Genomic DNA, 20,166 nt, shown 5'->3' with positions numbered 1-20,166 from the left:
TCAGAATGAGAAATCATAGAGGCCTCGGGTGTTACTCCTGATGTTCAAGAATTTCTGGTGAAATAATTTTAAAACTGCTGCCATATCAACACAAATATCCATCATACACTGTCAGACAAAAAATAAAACAATGTACAGTACTGTGCAAAACCTTAAGCACCAGTTTTTTATATAAATTCTCTTAGATGTTTGTTTTCTGCATTTTGATAATTAGAAACGTTTCATTTCATCATTTTTGAAAGCTGACTAAATTTACGAGCCTATATTCATAAAGCACCTCATGTATAGGATCTGAGATTGATAAAGATCTCTCATCTTAAGACTATGTGTAAGACAAAAGTAAGAAGTCACTGCTGTTTGTGGCTTGATTCGGTAGCAAAACACAAACACACATGAACATGAAAAGAATGTACATGTACTTTTATTAAATTACAAAGCTCATTTGAGGCTACAGGGTGAACGGAGGTGACAAGGAACTTCCTGCTAGCTTCACTGGATTTACCACTATGACAAAGATATTTCACAAGCAGAGAAGACAAACACTCTCAGATAAGCATCCTACTCCTTGACACACACACACACACATAACACAGACTTAGTGTCTTTTACACATTTTCAACATCTTCCTTTCATACATAAACTACACTTTACAACTGTATGGGGATTTGAATTCATTTTCAAGGATTACCATTACTGGTGACAAAAAGCAGTGTGCTAATTTGGATTTATGCATTGCATTCAGTTAATGCAAATTTTAATGAATGCTGTTTAATTAATTATTGCCGTTTAAATAGAATATAATTTAAGTGCAAATCTAATTAGATCATGACTTTAATTTAAAATGATTTATATCTGATGCTAACATCAATTCTTTGTGTAAGAATATTTACACATCTACAACCAACAGATGAGTATGCTGTGTATGAAGCACAGCACTGTCAAATATTCATGAAGCAAATTGTCATATACTCACAAAATAAAGTACAAACTGTGCAAAATGGCTTTCATTACAAAAAATTCATGTAAAAAAAGTTCTCTAATAGTTGAGTGTTCCACGTTGATACGTAAAAACCAAAGCAAATGCATATCTGAAGTCAATGCGGCATTCACTGATGCACATTTCTCTGCCGTTTTCTGTATAAATGTAAATCTTACTCATCATCAAATGGCATCGATGATGTGTCGTTGTGGCCTTCTGTCAACCAAGGAAAACATTTTTTTTAAAGCACAGCACTCTACTGAAGCACACACAATTTCAATTGGCTCACCCGGGTCACACTGGGAGGTACGCTGACGTACGCTCCGCAGTTCATGTAAACAGATTCGGCTTCAAGTAAAGACTTTAAGACTTTGATGAGTTAGTGCGATCGTCCGTAAGGCTCTGGGTGGAGCTGCGGGCCTGCGGAAGCCCCGCAGCCGTCTTGGCCTAAACTAGCTGGATCCTGGCGTAAATCATTAACAGCGAGGCTACCGAGACCTGGGGTTACGCAACAAATCCCTCCCCCAGGAGACACAGCAACCGATGACCGTCCAATAAGCGAGTACCACGAGAAACGATCTATCCCGGGAGAAATACGCATTTTTCCCCTCGAGGAAGATGTGTACATATAAATAAGCACAGAACTCAGCCATTACTTAACCCATTCAAACCCACAAATTCCCAAAGCGTGGTCCGTTTACTTGGCGGAGGAGGGGTCGAGGTGTTTGAGCACCCCGCCCACGAGGTGGAGGCTTCCGGTGATGAGGACGTGAACCTCGGTGGCCTCGCGGAGCGGGGCCGCTTTGGCCGTCACGCTGGGTTTGACCGGGATGACTCTCTTGGCCGGGTCCGCCAGGACAGAGTCCCTTCCCTGGGTGATCCACTGGAGGGCGCTGAGGATGCAGGGGAAGACCAGGGTGTCCATTTTGCTCTCGGGCACCAGCGGCAGGCTGTCCCGGATGAGCAGCTGGGCGCCGGGCTTGTCCCCCATGCAGTTGTGCAGACGCCAGCTCCTCTCGTTGTCCAGGCAGCGGGTCAGCATGTTCTCCACCGACACGTTAAAATTCTGCTGGTCTGAGAGCGGTGTGTGTGTGTGTGTGTGTGTGTGTGGGGGAGAGGTTGAGAAATGAGATTATAGTGTTACAAAAGTTCAGTGACTTATAACATTGTTGTGATAAGGCAAATGCACCATTGTTATCGCAGAAACAAGAAATCACAGATAAGATTCCTCTGATATACACAATTTACAACTTGAAGTGCTGGATTATATCTATAAAGGCATGCCATATCAAACAATTCAGATATTCATTAAGAGGTTATTGACCAGATTTTCATGGTTTAACAAGCCTTTGATGTAGGGTTCAACCAATATGGGGTTTTGAAGGCCGATATTTTTAGATTGAAGCTGCTAGTAGCCAATATTCTGTACTGATATTCAATAGCTTTCAATTTGACTACCCATAGACAACCAGTGAACTATTAATACATTACAAAATAAAAAAGACAGAAAATCCATCATATTGGAGTTGGATGACACTGCCTAACCAATTTTTAATAAAAGCCAATATCAGCCCCATATATGGGTCCAGCCCTGCTGTTTTCTAGCACAGCACATTCCTACCAGACAGATTTGATACAATAATCTCACCTGCATTACATGACGCGATGGCTTCAGTGATGTTGGGGCAGAACACAGCAAAATCAAAATGGCATGGCTGAAAAAGGGAAAAACATAAAATGGAAACCTAATGCAAAACGCAAAGAGAACAAGTCTTATGGTACAACAGTGATTTTACCTACTAGTTACTCAGACAATAGCATATTTCTGTTTATTGCTGAAAGCAGTTTTCATACTCACCACCAGTAGTTTCAGCATGGCCGCTGAGTCTCTCTCTCCTGTGGCATTGAAGAGCAAAACTCTGGCCACAGGTCCACTATGACAGAAAGACAACAGTTGCATATAGGGGTGCGTGTTTAGCTGATTGCAGTGAGTGTGTAGTCCCATCTATAAAAGTGTTTGGATAGCTAAGGCTAGGGCCGGCATTCAGTGTGGAAGTGCTCTAGCATCGCCAATCATATCCGTTAAATGCCCCATTTACACTTGAAATTTCATCATGTGTACAGGTATAAACACCAGAGAAGGTTAATTACAGTAAAGAGTGTAGACAAAGCGGGCCGCTTACTTTGCTTTTCTTTCATGCTGTGCTGCGGTGTCTCTGAACCAGTGTACGCAGGCCTGCATGCTGCGGGTGGTGTGAGCTCCATCCAGGAAGTAGGTGACTGTACCGTGTCTCAGCGTCTGGGTCCTTCCAGGCCACTCTGTGTCCGCCAGCCCTGGAGACCAAAGACAAATGTATATTGTCCCATTCACCTTCATGACAATAAATGAAACGATGTGTAAACAATATATTTTTCTAAACCCTGGTTCACAAATACCTCAATTACCACTAGCGTCTTGGCTCTAAATGTATTACAAACTACTGGATGAGGTGGTTGTGGTTTTGTGTTGTGGTTTTTCTCAAAGCAAAGTGCGGGCAGTGGGGAAAGCTTTTCCTGAGCATACCGACATGAGCAAAATTAGGTTGAGAGCTTTTTAACATCGATAGCAGTGAATTTTCTTCCTTATTACTTATTATTAAAATACTGAAAAAGCCTTTATTGCATGGCTATTTTAAAAGGGACATTAAAAATAGGGATGCACCGATCAACTGGCCGATAAACGTTCTACATGTCATTGGTGTTCGGCCAGTCACTGTTTAACAAACAACAAAAAAAAAGGTTTCAACTTCTATATCAAGAAAGCGGTCGAAATGCCTAAAAAATCGGAGCCATTTTACATCATTCAACAGAACATTAGTAGTGTGGGCATGTCATCCATCTGGCATTGGCAGTACATTTCTGACTTTGTTTTGAACTTCACAGCCTATGAGATTAGAACAGTTGAATGTACACAAAAGGCGTTCTTCTTCAGGACTCACCTTTCACCATGATGGGGCTCGGCTTGAAGCGAGCGGCCTGAGGCACCGCTGCACTCTCAACATTGGCGGAGGGAAAGCTTTTGTCTGTTGGGAGAAGATGATGACACTGCTTATTATGTTGTGTTGGCGTCAACATGGCGGTGGCGTCATTGTGCCATTCTAGCTGCCTCCTCAGAACACTTTCATTTTGGAAGAGGAGCAGAGGGGAGAAGTGTCTCGGCCAGACTGGTCAATATGCAGAAGTATAGCTTTGGCTTTGACTAACAATACACTTCCTGCCACAAGGCAAAAAGTTGCATATTGTTAAGGCCTTCCCATCCCACCTGGTAGGCATCGTCTCTGCAGCCAGGTGTGACTCAGCTGGAGGGCCAGAGTGGCGTTGGAGCGCTGATGCTGCCCTGCCAGGCCCAGACGCAAAGGTCCACAGTCCACCTGGTAGTCCTCCAGCTCTGGACACACCCACAGGGGGCACTGAAAGAACAGGTAAGGTGGTGTTAAAATAATACAGAGTAGCTGGGGGCTATGTTCTAAAGCTTTGTAATTAAGCCAATTCTATCCAACTAATCCATGTCATTATAAGAGCAAAAACTGTTTACTGTTTACTATTTTGCATGGTTACTCACCCTTATCTCTTTGGCCCTCTCTTTGAGCACAGCCACCGGACCCTCTGGCTGCTTGACGGTGAAGGCAGGAACCCCAGGCTGAAAACACATGTACATGACTAGCAGCCAAGGGGATGGCAGACTTTTACAGAGGAATTTGAACAAGCAGAGCAATAAATACAAAAGGGTGACAAGGAGTATTTTTTGGACACACTGCCAACACACCTTGAAGATGCCACCTTTTTGCCAGGCGATCTTTTCAATGGTGTCCCCAAGAATCTGAGTGTGGTCTATGCCCAGAGATGAGATGCCACACACCCACGGCCTCCTGCCAGTGACAGACAGACAGAGGGAACCAAAAAAAACATTGTTAGAAGGGTTGTAATAAAGCCTATACATGGTTTTGGGTCATGCAACAGCACATTTCAGTTTAGATACTTCATTTTAAAACTGCACTGCACTTCCCAGAGATCATCATGATTCTCCAAAAGTATTTATATGCATCTACATTTCATTTAGTGTCACAAGCTAATTAATGTGAATAAAAGAACCTCAAAAATGCAGGAGTTTTCACCAGCTCCTACCTGCAGACATTAACCTGAGCAGATAATATTTAACTAACTTCTTTTCCCCATTTGGTACAGCAAGACTGGCTCCTCAGCCGATATTAACAAGATAGTCCTGGACTGGAGAAAAAGTATCTCCTGAATTTACCACCAGGCCTGTGAAGCCTATAAGCTGTCCCTGGAGATTTGCATTCAACCCAGCTTCCTGCTTACAACCAATCAGGGGGAGTCTTTAGAAAAAATAGAGTTCTCTTTGTTAATGGAGTTGCATTGCGGGATAAAACGGTGTTACTGTTCAACATGTTTGTGATTGTGCAGTGGAACTCAAAGTGTTTTAGGCACGGTACAGTAGTCAGTAGAGTTTTGGACTTTGGCCAAGGGGCTCAGCATGGGGATATTATGTTGGAGAAAGGAGCATTGAGCGGGCAAACTGATTAACGTGAGCTTCAACCTTCAAGTAATTTAATTTGTACAACAGGATAGTAAACTTTTGGCCAAACTGATAACTTGATGGATCCTTGATCAGACGCCCAGATTTCCAACACCCGTTATTGTTTTGGATAAAGTATCCACTAAATGGTGTTTATGTATTAAAGGTTTATAGGATAGAAAGGAAAAGTTACTAAATGATACAGTGCAGATGGTTGGTATCAGCATTGATCTTAGGGTAGCAAATGGTATCAAAAGCTTCAGAATGCCAGATTCATAAAATGAAAAGTCATTTTTGTTAATGTTCAACCAACTCAGCATGGTCTCATTCTATAGAGAAAAGCCAACAGGGTGCATAAATGTTACAAAGAAAATCATATACTCTATCCCGTAATGAGATGTCATTTTAAGATATAAATGTTGAACAATTTAACGATACCCAGCCCTAGAAGATTATTTTAACTGGAGTTGGACAAGCAAAACAACACGCAATTTGTGATAAGCTGCGACTAGCTGGGCACTTTGAGAAGGCGTGGCAGTCACACACCACATTTTTTCATTTCAGTCTGTGGCTTCAATCAGGAAAAACTAATAAAAAGGTTACTTTAGGCTATATATTCATTCATGGGCACAGAAACTAGGCTACAGAGCAGTCAAGCCCAGAGAAAAAAACAGGCAGGCTAAAATACAGCCTGAGAACAGTGTGAAAAATCACTATAATATTCCTATAGTATTACTATTAGTGTGTCTATGGTACTCTATAGTGAGTTTATAGAGAGTAGGTATCATTTTGGGACTGAGCAACCGACAGTGTAACAAAAAGAAGAGTATGTCCTGAAATGCTTACTATTATTTCTGTATATCTTGTGTTAACATCTGTTGAACTGTATGCAAGTATAAATAAGGAAAAAAATACAGATACATTATATTACAAATCATAAAAAATGTGTGTTACATTTAGTCTGTCTGCAAAAGAATAATGGAAAAAGAGAATGAAATAGACAGCCAGCTGTTCCACACTATGTGAAGAGTTGGTAACAGTAAAGCACATGATGAAGCCTGTATGTTAAAGGGGAAATAAGTAAGACTTTTACTGTACTAGCACAAAGTGACCATCATGTATCTGTGGGGGGTTGATAAGAGTCTTTTTTATACAATGCATCAACACGCGTCTTTTACAGAGGCTCATTGTTCACAAGTCACTAATCTGGAGTCTGAGTCGAGTCTGAAGTCATTTGAGGACAAGTCTAAGCTGAGTGTGAATAAAATATCTGACCAAGAACATAAAGGACAACAACTCAAATTCACAATGTGAGGCCGTAAGTGATTATAACAATCAACAGCAGCTATGTACTGAGGTCCACATTTAAAGGGGGAATCTTACCTTATAATGTTAGTGCAGTCGTACGCTCCACCGATCCCAACTTCAATGACAGCTAAATCTACCTAAATCACAGGAAGACAGAAAGGTTTTTAAAAATAAGACCAACTGGTGAAATGGTGTGCTCTTTGTCTTAGTAAACAAAATCCATAACCCAGTTCTTCAGGTGGACTTAAGTGAGACTGCATAACCATTGTGGTTGCTTCTGTTTTTTTTATCTGTTCTGCTTTTATACAGAGTTTGTTCCATGTCGTTTCTACCTTTTGTTAACCTGACTGCATAACCAATTTCCCTTTGGGACAATAAAGGAATTTAACTGTTTGCTTTGTTATTGTGTTGAAAGGACGTGTTTTAATCAGTGTTTGGTTTCAAGCTTTGGCCCTGTGTGTGTGTGTGTGTATTGGACAGTAGCGCTCCCGGTTAACTGAAGCTACATCGAGCTCTACAGTGAAGCAAGTGATGAAAGACTGAAAATCACAACACAAGCCTGCCGATGTACCTTCTCCTGAAGAAACACGTGGAAGGCCAAGATGGTGAGGAAACGGAAGTAGGCGGGCATCGTCCCCCCATGGGCATCCTGAGGGGGGTCAAAGGTCAGAAAGTGGCAGTAAGGTTTTGATCAAACAATTAAGGCAACCGAGCAGCAATGTGGCCAAAATATATGAGCGGTCACGAGGGACACGGGGTGATAGTAATTTGAACAATGTCACATGAGGCACATGCTCCGTCTAATGACATGAGGTCACACTTTTTCACTGGACTCAATTTATCAATCTGACAACCTGAGGCACAGACACTAGACAGCAGTGGGAAGTTAAATTCAGGCCATTCATGAAAATAGTATGTTTGAGGATTAAGTAAAATGCCAGTGAAATCACCTTTTGGGATGGCTGGCATTTGTTTTTGACTAGAAAAAATGACTCAATTGAACCATTAAACTGTGTGAGTATAGTGAATGAGTTAGTTTAATTCCTAGCATGAAGCGTTTTCTTCCATTTTCATTTAAAGCAACAACAAACTTTATAAAAATGAGAAGGTATTGTGTTTAAAAAAATATATCTCTGTGCATTTTCACATGACCTACCTTTGTTTCATCCAGCCGCCCGTAAACCTGCCAGAAATACTTTGTGAAGAGCTCTTTCCCAATGGGCTGCCCGTTGATTCGAATCCTCTCCCTTACTTGTACCAAATGTGGGGAGCTGCAAACGAGGAGGACTTGTTAGAAATCAAAACAAAAAGGTCTGTTTAGCCACATTTTACTTATGTTGCATTCATATAAAAAGATAAAAAGTAATCACGCGACTGCACAGAAATAAGCTCTTAAATATTACATGGCTCTCAGGCAATAATCCTGTTTGGGGGGGGGGATTAAGGGTGGGAACGGGCGACAGAACAATTAGTATGGGCTGGAGAGTATGGCCATGAAGGTTCTAGGGAAGGTCAATGCCAGAACAAGGTTTTCAGCTAGGAGGTCTCATCTGTTGGAAAAAGGACTGCCTTAGCAAACAGTGTGGCTCGATGTCACTTTGATTACGCCAGGTTGTCATGGTATGAAGGGCCGTCTATGCTGTTAAAGAAGAAGCTTCAGGCCTCTCAAAATAGACTAGTCAGGGGTGGTGTTGGGTATCGGCCCTCAAGAAGATGTAGGCAAACGCCATTTCCCAAAAAAACTAAACTAAACCTGTGGGAAACGGAGCGAGCCACCTTAGGCTCCACAATGTGCATGAGATTATCGATAACCAGGCTCCCAAATATCTTACAAGCTATTTTCCTAGAGTGGTTTGGACTTGTGAGGCAGGTGATGTGCTGTTGCTGAATAGTCCAGTTCAGCATATGGCAGAAGACAGGTTGTTCAAAGGTGCAATTACATCATGTTTAATCTTCTGACCTCTTGTCTTAACACAAATGTAATATATTCCTTTATCTAAATTGGCTGTTTCTCCCCCATCGTTTGGGTCAAAGGCAAAAATGAATCCCAGCTGCAAAACTAATCTTATTCTCTTTTTACCCAAAACTGACATCAGAAATTGCAGCTTCTCTCTGTATTCTTCAGTGCGATATCAAACCGATTAAGCTTATCAAATTAAACATCAGTACTGTTGTGGAAATAAACTTGACTTAGATGTCACCATGTAAATTGAAGAATCTGGGGCATCTTGAACATTTTTATGTGCTGCACAAATACTAAATATAATAATGCAGTTTTACCTGTAAAATCCTGTACGGAAGCCATAACTTCTCAATATTTGCTCTGTGAAAGCACATGTTGACCCCTGAAAGATTGACAATGACAACAAATTCTTAGGTGCCACCCTCATACAGCTGCTGTGACAATTACAATCACAATAGCACTTATAACACTCACCTTGCCCTTTGTTCCCGTCACATGAATGATATTGAGGTGATCGAGCTCCTCAACCTTTGGCGCACACACACACACACACACACACACACTTCAGATAAGACTAAAGACAATAACAACCCCATCTGTCACAACAGTGACCAGCAATACTCTTACGTAATATAGCTGATGCTTGAACAAATATCACAGCTGCCATAACAAACTCACTGTGAGGCCGGCCCGCTCGAGGAAGCCCCTCATGGCCTGGAGCTGGAGCTGAGGGTTCCCCCGCTCCCGTCGGACCTGCTCCAGGGCGCTGGCATTGGTCTGTAGCGTGTTCAGAGTGCAAATCGCATCCTGTGTCAAAACCAAAGAGTACAATGTTGAGGATCGCAGCATGCTTGACCTGCAACATGGCTGCAGACAGACTTGGTATTGCATCAGAATGCACTTTAACAGGCTTTGGCACATTACTGTACAACACACAAGTCAACCATAACATTAACAAGACGGGCACTGTTACCATTTTCATTTGCATGGGTTTGCATGTTCAGCAAACATGACTGTGGCCGTCTGAAAGTATAATAGTTTTTTCATTGCCCATAACTCACATAAGGTTTGACAGAAAGATAACCTGTTATGCAAGAATGAAGTGGGGTCAAGTCAGTCAAAAAAAATAATAATAATAACACGCAAGAGATGAGATCATTTTAATAGTCTTGGACATATTCGTATAAATCTTCAGCCATGACATTAACGAGGCTGGCACTGTTACCATTTTCATTTGGATGTTCAGTAACAGGTTGTAACAAGTTAAGTAAAGCCAGGGTCTCGTGACAGTAACACGCTTGTCTTGATTAAACCAAACGACAGAAGTCGAGCTCTTAAACGAATTCTACTGCCAACAACTCCCATAACGTACAAAGGCAAACATAACAGTTTATACAAGAACTGAGCAGGCGCTTTGTCACTCTGACAGAAAAACACGACAGCATAGAAGAGATGAGACCAATTTGACAGCTGCTACGTTGTCCTGACTTGGCTTCTGAGCTACTACGGTGAACTTTACTTCAGAAACATTTTGGTTTAATTGACCTACTAGCTCTCAGACCACGTGTTAACAGACTGAACTTGAACTTTGATAACGTGCTAGGAGAGAAGTGGGCTTCAAGTGTGATGTGACTGTCCGTACAGTCAGCTTCTGATGTAACAGCCCACCAACTAACTTAGCATAGTACTTGACACCAGACACCACCGGCCAACCTGCCGACTGAACTGAAGTTTGTGCAGCGACATGTGGCCCGGTCAGCCATGTTTCCATCCATCTGGGAACTGTGCACTAACTCTTGGGTTATGTTATAAACTTGTCAAACTAGCGCCGGAGCCTAGCTAGCTCGCTAGCATCCCGAGCAGCCTGTGGAGCAGCTGGCAGTCAGCAGCGTCGTGTACCTGGTACTCCATGCCTGGTATCTGAGGCGCAGTCTTGGTGCTGTAGTATGTGACTGACAGGTTGCTCAGCTTCGGCGTCCAGTCCTGCTTTCGGAGCCGCGCGGCAAACACGGAGCCCCGCTGCCACAAGCGCGCCAAGCACACCATCATGGGGCTCGTGCTGTAACGGGAAGGCGCAGCCAAATATGGGCGGTTCCTGTCAGAGGCGTGATGACGTCACGACACGCCTCCTCCTGCCTCCTGCAAGTGGCAGAGCCTCTGGCAAGTGGTATTCAACTTTTTGTTTTTTAATGTTACCTTACAAAATACAATATACACACTATACCTACACTGCCAATAAGAAAGATACGAATGAGATATTTGCTTTAGATTTCTGAGTGTGATATTTGCCCAACAATAATTTCAGAGTATCATCAGCACTTCTATTTTTAGTATCAACATAAAGAAAGTCCTAATGAGATAAATTCATAGTGCACATCACAGTAAGTAGTACAAAACTGACGTATTATATGAGGATAGAAAAGGCATAAATTGATGTTTTTTCTTCTGAAAATATTACTGATTTTGTTTAGATCGGTGGTTGCTTGCCTATGATGATCACTTTTGTAGTTGATATTATTCCTCCAGGTCGCCAGAAGGCGCTGTCTTTCTTCTGTTTTCCATCATTCGCACGAGTGTTATTGCTGCCTTCAAGTGCTGTCGGAAATATCACTATTTACGCTTAATTATTGTAAGTATCGTAATTTACCCACATGTAGGACCCAAGGACCTATGAAGTACGACCCGACAAAGTGGTAAACACACCCGGGAAACATCATAATGACAGGATATAATAATGATTTTTTTCTTTGACAATATGTTATCAAGAGGTGACTACGGGAGAGAGCACATAGAAGCTGTCAAAAACGTATGGCAAAAGTAATGTATTATTGTTATTATTATTGTTATTATTATTATTGTTATTATTATTATTATTATTATTATTATACATAATTAGTGTTGTCTGTTTCTATTTGCACTCTTTGTTTGAACTTGTAGTTGTTACACATTGTTTTATTGAATTAATTAAAACACCAATTTAATAGCTGACACACATTTTATCTTATTCAGTGTGCTGCAGCACACTTTGTGTCGCTTTATTTCTAAAATGACACCACAGAACTACTTTTGTTACAGGGTCTATTTTGTTTGTATTTCAACCAAAATCACCTGAAGACGCCGACCAGTCAAAGGGGCTTGAGAGGTGCACGTGAAGGCAGCACACCGTGGAGAGCTACAAGGATGCAGCGAGAGAAAACTAGCAACGCCAGCGGCGGGGCTGAAAAGTATGAATATATATACATATATATTTATAAACCTTGTGTTTTTCATTGATTTAATCATCTAGTGTCATGTTCTGTATACAACCGTAATTTCACGCAAATGTCATGGTTTCGAATGAAGTCTTAAAAGTGTCTTCTCTTTAGGCCCGACCGGGAGGCCGCCATAATGTCCAAATACTACGATGGAGTTGAATTTCCTTTCTGTGACGAGTTCTCCAAATACGAAAAACTGGCCAAAATAGGCCAGGGGACCTTTGGGTGAGCAGTTTATTAAACACCTGAACGTGTGAAAATATTCACGAATGCGTGTTGTGTGTTCGTACAACCAGCATTAGCTAGGTTTGGGTTCACTGCAGCTAACATTAGCATAGCTGATAACGAGGAATAAGTAAACAAAGACATAGACAAACACATCCTCTCATAATCTCTCTTCCCCCTCACATACCTGAACACACAAACATAAATACCTAGAAAACATAACTTAATACTTTCAAATCGTTAGGTTCTAACTTAAACTACCAAGTAGCACATTTTGGTAACATTTCATCCTATAAAACTGGTTAGCCAGTTGCTTCTTCCTAGTCTTATGGGCACAACTAGCCCAGATAACGTGACGTCAGTCAGTGTACACTCACCGGCCACATTAAGCACACCTGCTCGTTAACAAGAATAGCTGCTCCTCCAGACAGCGAGGGAATGGGCAGACTTGTTCAAGCTAACAGAAAGGCCACAAATGCTCCACTAAAAGCTCTCTTTAAAGCAGTAGTGTGCATAGGGGCATCTCACAACACACAAGCTGTTGGCCTTTATGATAAATGGACCATAGCAACAGATGATAGGTGTACCTAATAAAGTGGTTTGCTGATAAGTAAGACGGTCAGTTTTGATTATGTATTCAGTGGCTTACATTGTCAAAATGAGGACTGAATAGTCTTAAGTCATTGTACAAGGTATGATTGCCCAAACCACTTTAGGAGACACATTTGGCCACACTCATACCAAAGTGTAAATGCAGTATCACTTCCAATCCACATACAGCATATATCGAAGTGGAAATGTACATAATTAGTTTAAATAGCAATTGTTTACTTAAGTAGTTTACACTATAGCTTATATAGTTTCTTCTTATCTCTAACTGTGGATGCTCAAAATCTGCTACTCAGTCACAAGAATATTTACTAACATATTTAGCTTAATACCGCAGAGGCTAACCGCTTTATTAAATGCTATCTTTTGTGATGCATTTCTGTCCTACAGGGAAGTGTTCAAAGCAAAGCACAGAACGACTGGGAAGAAGGTGGCATTGAAGAAGGTCTTGATGGAAAATGAGAAAGAAGGGGTAAGAGACCATTCAGAAATGTTCATGGGCAAATTATGGATGCACTTTACTGCCGATATTCGTCAGATTGTGGAAATGGCATTTTTGTGACCTTTTTTTCTAGAAGTGTGTGACATATCGGTGCGTCCCTACTGCCAATGTTACACCCCCCACCCATACCCTGTGAAAATTATCCCAATACGTAATTTTGCTGACACAAGGATAAGTGTTAACAAAATGCTGAATTTGTGTTAGTGTATAGCAGGGCTGGACGATAATTCAATATTATGGTTTATCGTCTTTCAGTGGGATTATATTGTGGTGATTTTGGGATATCGAGACGCACAATTCTGCTGTCTGAACTGATGAGAACAAGCTAATTTTATTTAGAAACTCAGACAAAATGAAGTATGGTAGGAATATTATGTGAAAATTTCAGTTTAGTTTGACATCACACCAAACATTACTATGCGGTTCAATATGATGAACATTAATTTGATTATTTAACGTGATTTCGCTTATGTGAGCCATATCGTCATCTATATCGATATCGAAAAAAAATCCTTATGATTATCCTGATATTGACTTCAACCATATCGTCCAGCCCTAGTGTATTGTCACTGATAGACTTTGCCTTCTGGCTGTTTCGTTCCAGTTCCCGATCACAGCTCTGAGAGAGATCAAGATCCTCCAGCTGCTGAAACATGAGAATGTGGTGAATCTGATTGAGATCTGCCGAACCAAAGGTTGGTGTCACAACTCTCCAATCTGTGACCTTGCTACAGCAGTCAATTTATTTGTGTGTCTTTGTATTTCTTAATCACTGCTCTGGCCCACTCGTTTGTGATTTGTTTGCGAGGGGCTTTTACGTGTGTGTGTGTGTGTGTGTGTGTGTGTCTACACCCTCCTACCTGCATGCATTTTGCTTGCCATGTACAACTTTCAGATCAAAGTACGCTGTTATGCATTGTTGCACGAACACAATGATTAAATTACTTTTTAACCAGACACTTCAGTCTACTTTCTCCTTAGTTTTGACTCTACTGATTCAAAAATCGAACCGAGCGCAATCTTTGTATTCTGTGCTTTTTAGGTTTAACCAAATAATATCAAAACTGAGTGCCAAAAAATGTTAGGATGGTTTTTCTAACTTTTGACACTCTTAATTTTCAGAGAAACCAAGAAATCACAAAAGCAATCCAATATATTGTTGCAGACATGCTACTAGAGTTAAATGTGACACTTTGGTCAATTGGACCTTCATCAGACTTCTCACTGCCAAGGGTCATTTATATGCATAAACTAACAAAGGAAGTGTAAACATTGAGGTTAAGACAGTGTCAGTCATTAGTATGTGTGTGCAGTCCTCAGAATAGGGTGATTTTTTCAGCCTTTTATTTACTGCAGTTCATCAACCATGCAAACTCTTTAAGCACTAACACTGCTATACACATTGATATACTGATATAAATTCTAACCATGTATATATTCTCTACTTAAAAAATGCATTGAAGTTGTAATCTGTTTTTATTTTAAAAACTCTCGACTTGTGAATGTGTGTACATGTCTCTCATCGGTTTAGTCTGTAGACCCGTTCCTTCATTCATCTCCCCTCTATCCTTCCGCCAGCCACTCAGTTCAACAGATACAAAGGCAGCATCTACCTGGTGTTTGACTTCTGTGAGCACGACCTGGCCGGGCTGCTGAGCAACGCCAACGTCAAGTTCACCTTGGCAGAGATCAAGAAGGTGATGCAGATGCTGCTCAACGGACTCTACTACATCCACAGAAACAAGGTGAGGCATTACCCAAGGTGACGGCCCACTGGAATTACTTTCTTTTTTGGTCTTTGATAGATTTAAGACGGCATTGATGCTCTAGCTTGTGGCTTGTGCAAGGAGAAAGCTCACACTGAACTGGCTGAACTCTATTCAGTTGTTCTCATTGGTGCAGAAGGACGCCATCTGTTTTACTCACAACTGAAATAAGTGTTAATTATTTGGGATTTGCCAGAATATGGCTCCGTTTGGTGGCACACTGCATCTCCTACTCAACATCAAGTCGGCATCCCAGATTTAACGAGACAGGTTTTTCCTCTCGCTCCCAAATCACCTCTATAGAAGATTTTAAACCTTCAAATACGGAATTGTTTAAGATCCCTCGGACACCAGGGAGCTTCTACTTTTGAACCTTGATGCACCATAAAGCAGCACTTGTATTTGAGCTCACGTCAGTTTCTTTAAAGCAGAATAAATTGACTTGCCGCCCCTCTCTTGGCCCAGATCCTCCACCGGGACATGAAGGCAGCCAACGTGCTCATCACCAGAGACGGCGTGCTGAAGCTGGCCGACTTCGGCTTGGCGCGCGCCTTCAGCCTGGCTAAAAACAGCCAGGGTAACCGCTACACCAACCGCGTGGTCACGCTCTGGTACCGACCGCCAGAGCTGCTGCTAGGTAAGAGACGACTTGGCCTCGGCCCGGCAGCTCATTTCACATGGAGCCTGGCAGAATGACCGTGGTCTGTTAGCTCAATGTGGTCTGTCCTGGTTGCAGATTGCAGGCTCTTTTTGACCACTCTTTCCATTGCACTTGTAGAATAGAAATGATTGTGAGTAATCAAGGACGCAAACCTCTAAATGCATGTAAAATTGGCAGTAACTTTAAAGATGATAACATTTGAACGCCTTGGTATATATACAGTCTTTGGTCTTTACCTGTTCCCAGACTTTGTTTCTGCCAGCCACTGTATATTCTCTGTGTCCCCAGACCCCATTTTTGGGACCATTGTTTTAGATGTTTCTAGATCAACCCTTGTGCATGTGGTCCCTAATAAAGCCTGTTTTTTTTTTTTTTTTGGTAGGCGAGCGAGACTATGGCCCCCCCATTGACCTGTGGGGCGCAGGCTGTATCATGGCGGAGATGTGGACCAGAAGTCCCATCATGCAGGGGAACACAGAGCAGCACCAGCTTACTCTGATCAGCCAGCTTTGTGGTTCCATCACCGCTGAGGTAAGATTTGAAGTTGAAGTTGCATTACTTTACCTCAGAAATGACTCTGTGCTTAGAAATGCATCCTTTTTAAAAATTTACATCTTGATTTGTGTTCATGCTTAAATGTATCCTGAACCGTGTTCTCCTTCTGTCAGGTTTGGCCCGGTGTGGACAAGAAATACGAGCTCTACCAGAAAATGGAGTTGCCTAAAGGCCAGAAGCGGAAAGTGAAGGATCGCCTCAAAGCCTACGTCAAAGACCCCTACGCCCTGGACCTGATCGACAAGCTCCTGGTCCTGGACCCGTCGCAGCGCACGGACAGCGACGACGCGCTCAACCACGACTTCTTCTGGTCCGACCCCATGCCGTCCGACCTGAAGAACATGCTCTCCACCCACAACACCTCCATGTTCGAGTATCTGGCCCCGCCCCGCCGGAGAGGCCACATGCCCCAGCAGCAGCCCAACCAGAACAGAAACCCGGCCACCACGAGTCAGACGGAGTTCGATCGCGTGTTTTAGCGGAACGGGAAGGAAAGACCAACAGACATTTGCTCCGCCACAAATGACAAACTCTGTCATCCAGCCGGCCTGATGTGGAGGGGGAGCTGTGGCGTTCATTTCTGTTTGGAGCGGGGACGTCTCTACAGGCTTTTTGTTCACTGTTCCTACCTTGCTCTGCTCTGTTTTGTTGCTCTGGCCACTCAGAGTGTTCTGCTAGAGCTTGGACTTAGGACTGTTTCAATAGCGTGTTCCCCTCATTTGTTTTTGTTTGGCCGCTTGTATGTTTGTTTGCACGGCCGATCCTGTCCGAAAGAGGACGGATGTTGCTCCGGGTTAAACGAGGAGAGGACCATAGAATTTGGAGCACATGTGCAGTCAGTATTTCAGTGTTATGCACAGTTTTTGTTTTTTTTCTAGCAGGTAATAATGATAACAGTGATGTGATATTTTATTGCACCCTGTAGGGAAATTCTCTCCTCACATTTCTCCTCCACGGGGGGGTCAGAGGTCAGGCTCAGCTACAGAACAGCAGCCTGGAGCTGGTAGGGATTCAGTGTTGCTGGAGGAAGCTTCAGCAGGGTGGATGACAGGGGTTTGAACTAGGGGCCTTTGGGTGGTGGATGGTCTCCCTGCTCACTGTGCCACCCTGCTGTTCAGCTACATACCGAAATATACCATTCTGACTCTCCTTCGCTTCCTTCTAGTGAAGTTACTGAAGCAGAGACAAATATTCATACTCCAGCTCCTTATTAAAAAGCAGTAATCGGTAGTTGTGAATATTCTGGCTTGAATTGATATTCATGAGTTTTCAGCCTAGCCATTTGCCCACCTGCTACGTTAACACTGAAGTCTGCCTGCCAGGCATGAATATGAGTGTTGTCTGCAGAGGCTAAAAATATAAGAAAACTTGTGTCTTTGGGTAGAAAATAAACGTTTTGCCTCTTTTCCGAGCCTGCATCCTAATCCTCTATCCATTGATATAACAGGATTTAAAGTGAAGGATACACCGATACCAGTACTGCTGTGAGATAAAACCTGACTAAATAAGGGTATCTGAGAATTTCACATGTAACATGTTATAAAAACTTGACCATAATGCTCAGAATTATCATCAGCAGTCAAAAATCATTGATGCATCTCTATTTAATACTGTTGCATTTGCATAACATGGAGTGGTGATTTCAGCCTCGCACACTGGACCAATGTTTTGTAAGTTTGAAGGTGTTCTTTAAAGTTCTTTAAATTGTTCTTCATTCACATAGTGATTTTTGGATTACTATGAAACGGAGCATATGGGATGCACATCCTAAAAAGTAAGCGCAAGACTCAAGTTCAGTGACTTTAGATCGTTTAGATCGACTTGTTAGTTCTGGCTCTGGAATTGGGAATGAAACTAATACTTTAAGTTGGGTAAAACTCAGTGGAAAATCCAGCTTGTTGATATGCAGCTGAGGACACCATGGACAAATGTCCAAAAGTTTAAAACACCAGGTACCTGGAATTATTCATTGAAAAGTACTGTGCCCTACACAACAGTCAGTTAAAACTGTCTTCAGGTTTTGTAATGTGGCTGATTTTTTTTTTTTTTTTTTTTTTTTCATATTTCCTTTGTATGATCATAATGGTGTCTACTATTTTTGTATTCTACATCTGATAGGAAAATAAACTTCACTGAAGCCAGAGACAAGCGTGTCACTGTTGTGGGTATATTGGACGCCCTGTAGATACATGAGACTCTTCTGGAGTGTGTGAAACACTGATGAACTCCCACCAGTAGATGGCAGTATCCTATTAAATAGGAGACATACAGTACTTGCACTACATCACTACTTGTCACCACCCTTAACAAATCTCATAGGAAAATACCTGCTCGAGTTCTAGCGAGAATAAAACGAAGGGAAAAGCTTTAGACATTCTGTCCGCATATTTTAGCTCTTTATCCCTATTAGCAGGCGTAGCGAATGTTTAAAACACGTTCAGGGGCGGTGTGTCATCTGTCATTCACAAATGACTAGTCACAGAAACGTCTAGTGCTGATTTGCCTTCTCCCCACTCATGAAAGAGAAATAATTACACTGAATACCATTTCTAAGTGACAGAAACCGCATTAATTAAAGGTACGCGCCACTATGGCCAAATTCCATGGAACTTTGAAGGAGTATTGAACTGATTTTAGAAGCAGAAATCATGTATTTTGTATGAAGGACTAGAGAAAATAGAGAATCCTTGTTGCAATGAAACAAAGCCTTAATTCTCCCATCCTACTAAATCCGCAGCAGTGAAAACATTTGAAAACCATATGAACAGCAGGCTTGTAGACTCATTTGTCAATATGCATGTATCTGTTAAGTTGCACATAATGTCACATGGATCACCTCGGGCCCATCGTTTTTTTTTTTTATTCCTCCCAGCCTGTGTGTCAAACTGGAGCTCTAAACAGATGATGGATTGCTCTTTTAGTTCCAGAGCTACTCCGCTGTCACTTCTACTGAGGAGGGGGGAGAGGGGGGAGAGGGGGGGGGGTAGCTGGATGTGACAACGACGACAACCAACAACCAACATAAATTAGGAAGCGCTCCGGCGGACAGATGGGGGGGGGCCCTTCCCCGGTCGCAGCCGCCTGCATGCAAATGGGACTTTTTCCCAGCTCCTCGCCATGGAGACGGCAGTATTGATCATCTGTGCGGAGTGAGAGGGGCCCCAAAAGATGCGAGATGACGGCGTGGTGTTTTAAGCACGGGCCGAGGTTGTGAACCCGGCTCAGGGGGTTTGTTTAGGGGCCAAGTGCCATGGCAGTTTGGGAGGTTTGAGATTCACAAGGGCCCTCAATCTAGATTTCCTCTCTAGGACATCGCAGGGCCGCATACTTTGCATTTGTTCAGAGGAAAGTGGAGCCAAAAGCCCCGAATTCTTTGTAACTGAGATCCACACACACACACACACACACACACACATCTGAACAGGTTTTCTGTATGTTTTGTACTTTGATACTTTTGTTCTGCTGTGTGGATTTCTATTACTTCTCATTAACTGTTACATGTTCTCATATTTCTATATGTCATGGGTTGATGACAATGATTAAGATACTCGAATGATATTTAAAAGAAACACAGATGCCACGATTATGATCATACTTGCGATTTATTCATAATCATCATACACGCAGGCTAGAGAAGACACTTATGTTATGCATTAGTGATGCAAAAAAGTGTTTTCCTATTAACTGCATAGGGATAGAAATTCTGTGCACGAAATATAAGAAATAAAGTGAACATCACCACCACAATTACAAGGTTTGAAAAATTTG

General features: G+C 42.2%; 2 protein-coding genes across 2 annotated transcripts; one reads left to right on the top strand and one right to left on the bottom strand.

Annotated features, from left to right (window-relative positions):
• Nucleotides 1-419: 419 nt before the first annotated feature.
• LOC139651412 (folylpolyglutamate synthase, mitochondrial-like) lies at nt 420-10,875 on the bottom strand. Its single transcript, XM_071528315.1, has 15 exons — nt 10,726-10,875; nt 9,505-9,633; nt 9,301-9,354; nt 9,144-9,208; nt 8,020-8,134; nt 7,435-7,512; nt 6,939-7,000; nt 4,785-4,887; nt 4,581-4,658; nt 4,281-4,428; nt 3,958-4,041; nt 3,163-3,313; nt 2,838-2,913; nt 2,628-2,694; nt 420-2,053 (listed from the first exon to the last, which is right to left on the bottom strand). Exons 1-15 carry the CDS (start codon nt 10,873-10,875, stop codon nt 1,677-1,679), a joined length of 1,737 nt encoding a protein of 578 aa, XP_071384416.1. The 3' UTR covers nt 420-1,676.
• Nucleotides 10,876-11,982: 1,107 nt separating this feature from the next.
• Nucleotides 11,983-18,550, top strand: LOC139651414 (cyclin-dependent kinase 9). The gene is made up of 8 exons (XM_071528316.1): nt 11,983-12,050; nt 12,192-12,305; nt 13,305-13,386; nt 14,021-14,111; nt 14,995-15,161; nt 15,648-15,819; nt 16,226-16,374; nt 16,512-18,550. The coding sequence occupies exons 1-8, from the start codon at nt 12,007-12,009 to the stop codon at nt 16,875-16,877; spliced, it is 1,185 nt and encodes a 394-aa protein (XP_071384417.1). The 5' UTR covers nt 11,983-12,006; the 3' UTR covers nt 16,878-18,550.
• Nucleotides 18,551-20,166: the final 1,616 nt, after the last annotated feature.

The sequence above is a fragment of the Centroberyx affinis genome, unplaced genomic scaffold (assembly GCF_046629955.1).
Source record: "Centroberyx affinis isolate AG114_WGS23_722 - 3 ecotype Tasmania unplaced genomic scaffold, CSIRO-AGI_Caff_v1 ptg001655l_1, whole genome shotgun sequence".
Taxonomy (NCBI): domain Eukaryota; kingdom Metazoa; phylum Chordata; class Actinopteri; order Beryciformes; family Berycidae; genus Centroberyx; species Centroberyx affinis.
Note: the sequence above shows the minus strand (reverse complement) of the source record. Positions and strands in the feature narration are given on the sequence as shown.

Bases quoted from the DNA above. Each gene is read 5' to 3' on its own strand.
- LOC139651414 (XM_071528316.1), top strand. From the start codon at position 12,007: ATGCAGCGAGAGAAAACTAGCAACGCCAGCGGCGGGGCTGAAAA. The intron at 12,051-12,191 runs GTATGAATATAT...TCTTCTCTTTAG, and splicing joins GCCAGCGGCGGGGCTGAAAA to GCCCGACCGGGAGGCCGCCA. The intron at 12,306-13,304 runs GTGAGCAGTTTA...TCTGTCCTACAG, and splicing joins ATAGGCCAGGGGACCTTTGG to GGAAGTGTTCAAAGCAAAGC.
- LOC139651412 (XM_071528315.1), bottom strand. From the start codon at position 10,875: ATGATGGTGTGCTTGGCGCGCTTGTGGCAGCGGGGCTCCGTGTTTGCC. The intron at 3,314-3,957 runs GTGAGTCCTGAA...TTTGGTCTCCAG, and splicing joins GAGCCCCATCATGGTGAAAG to GGCTGGCGGACACAGAGTGG. The intron at 2,054-2,627 runs GTGAGATTATTG...CACCGCTCTCAG, and splicing joins CATCGCGTCATGTAATGCAG to ACCAGCAGAATTTTAACGTG.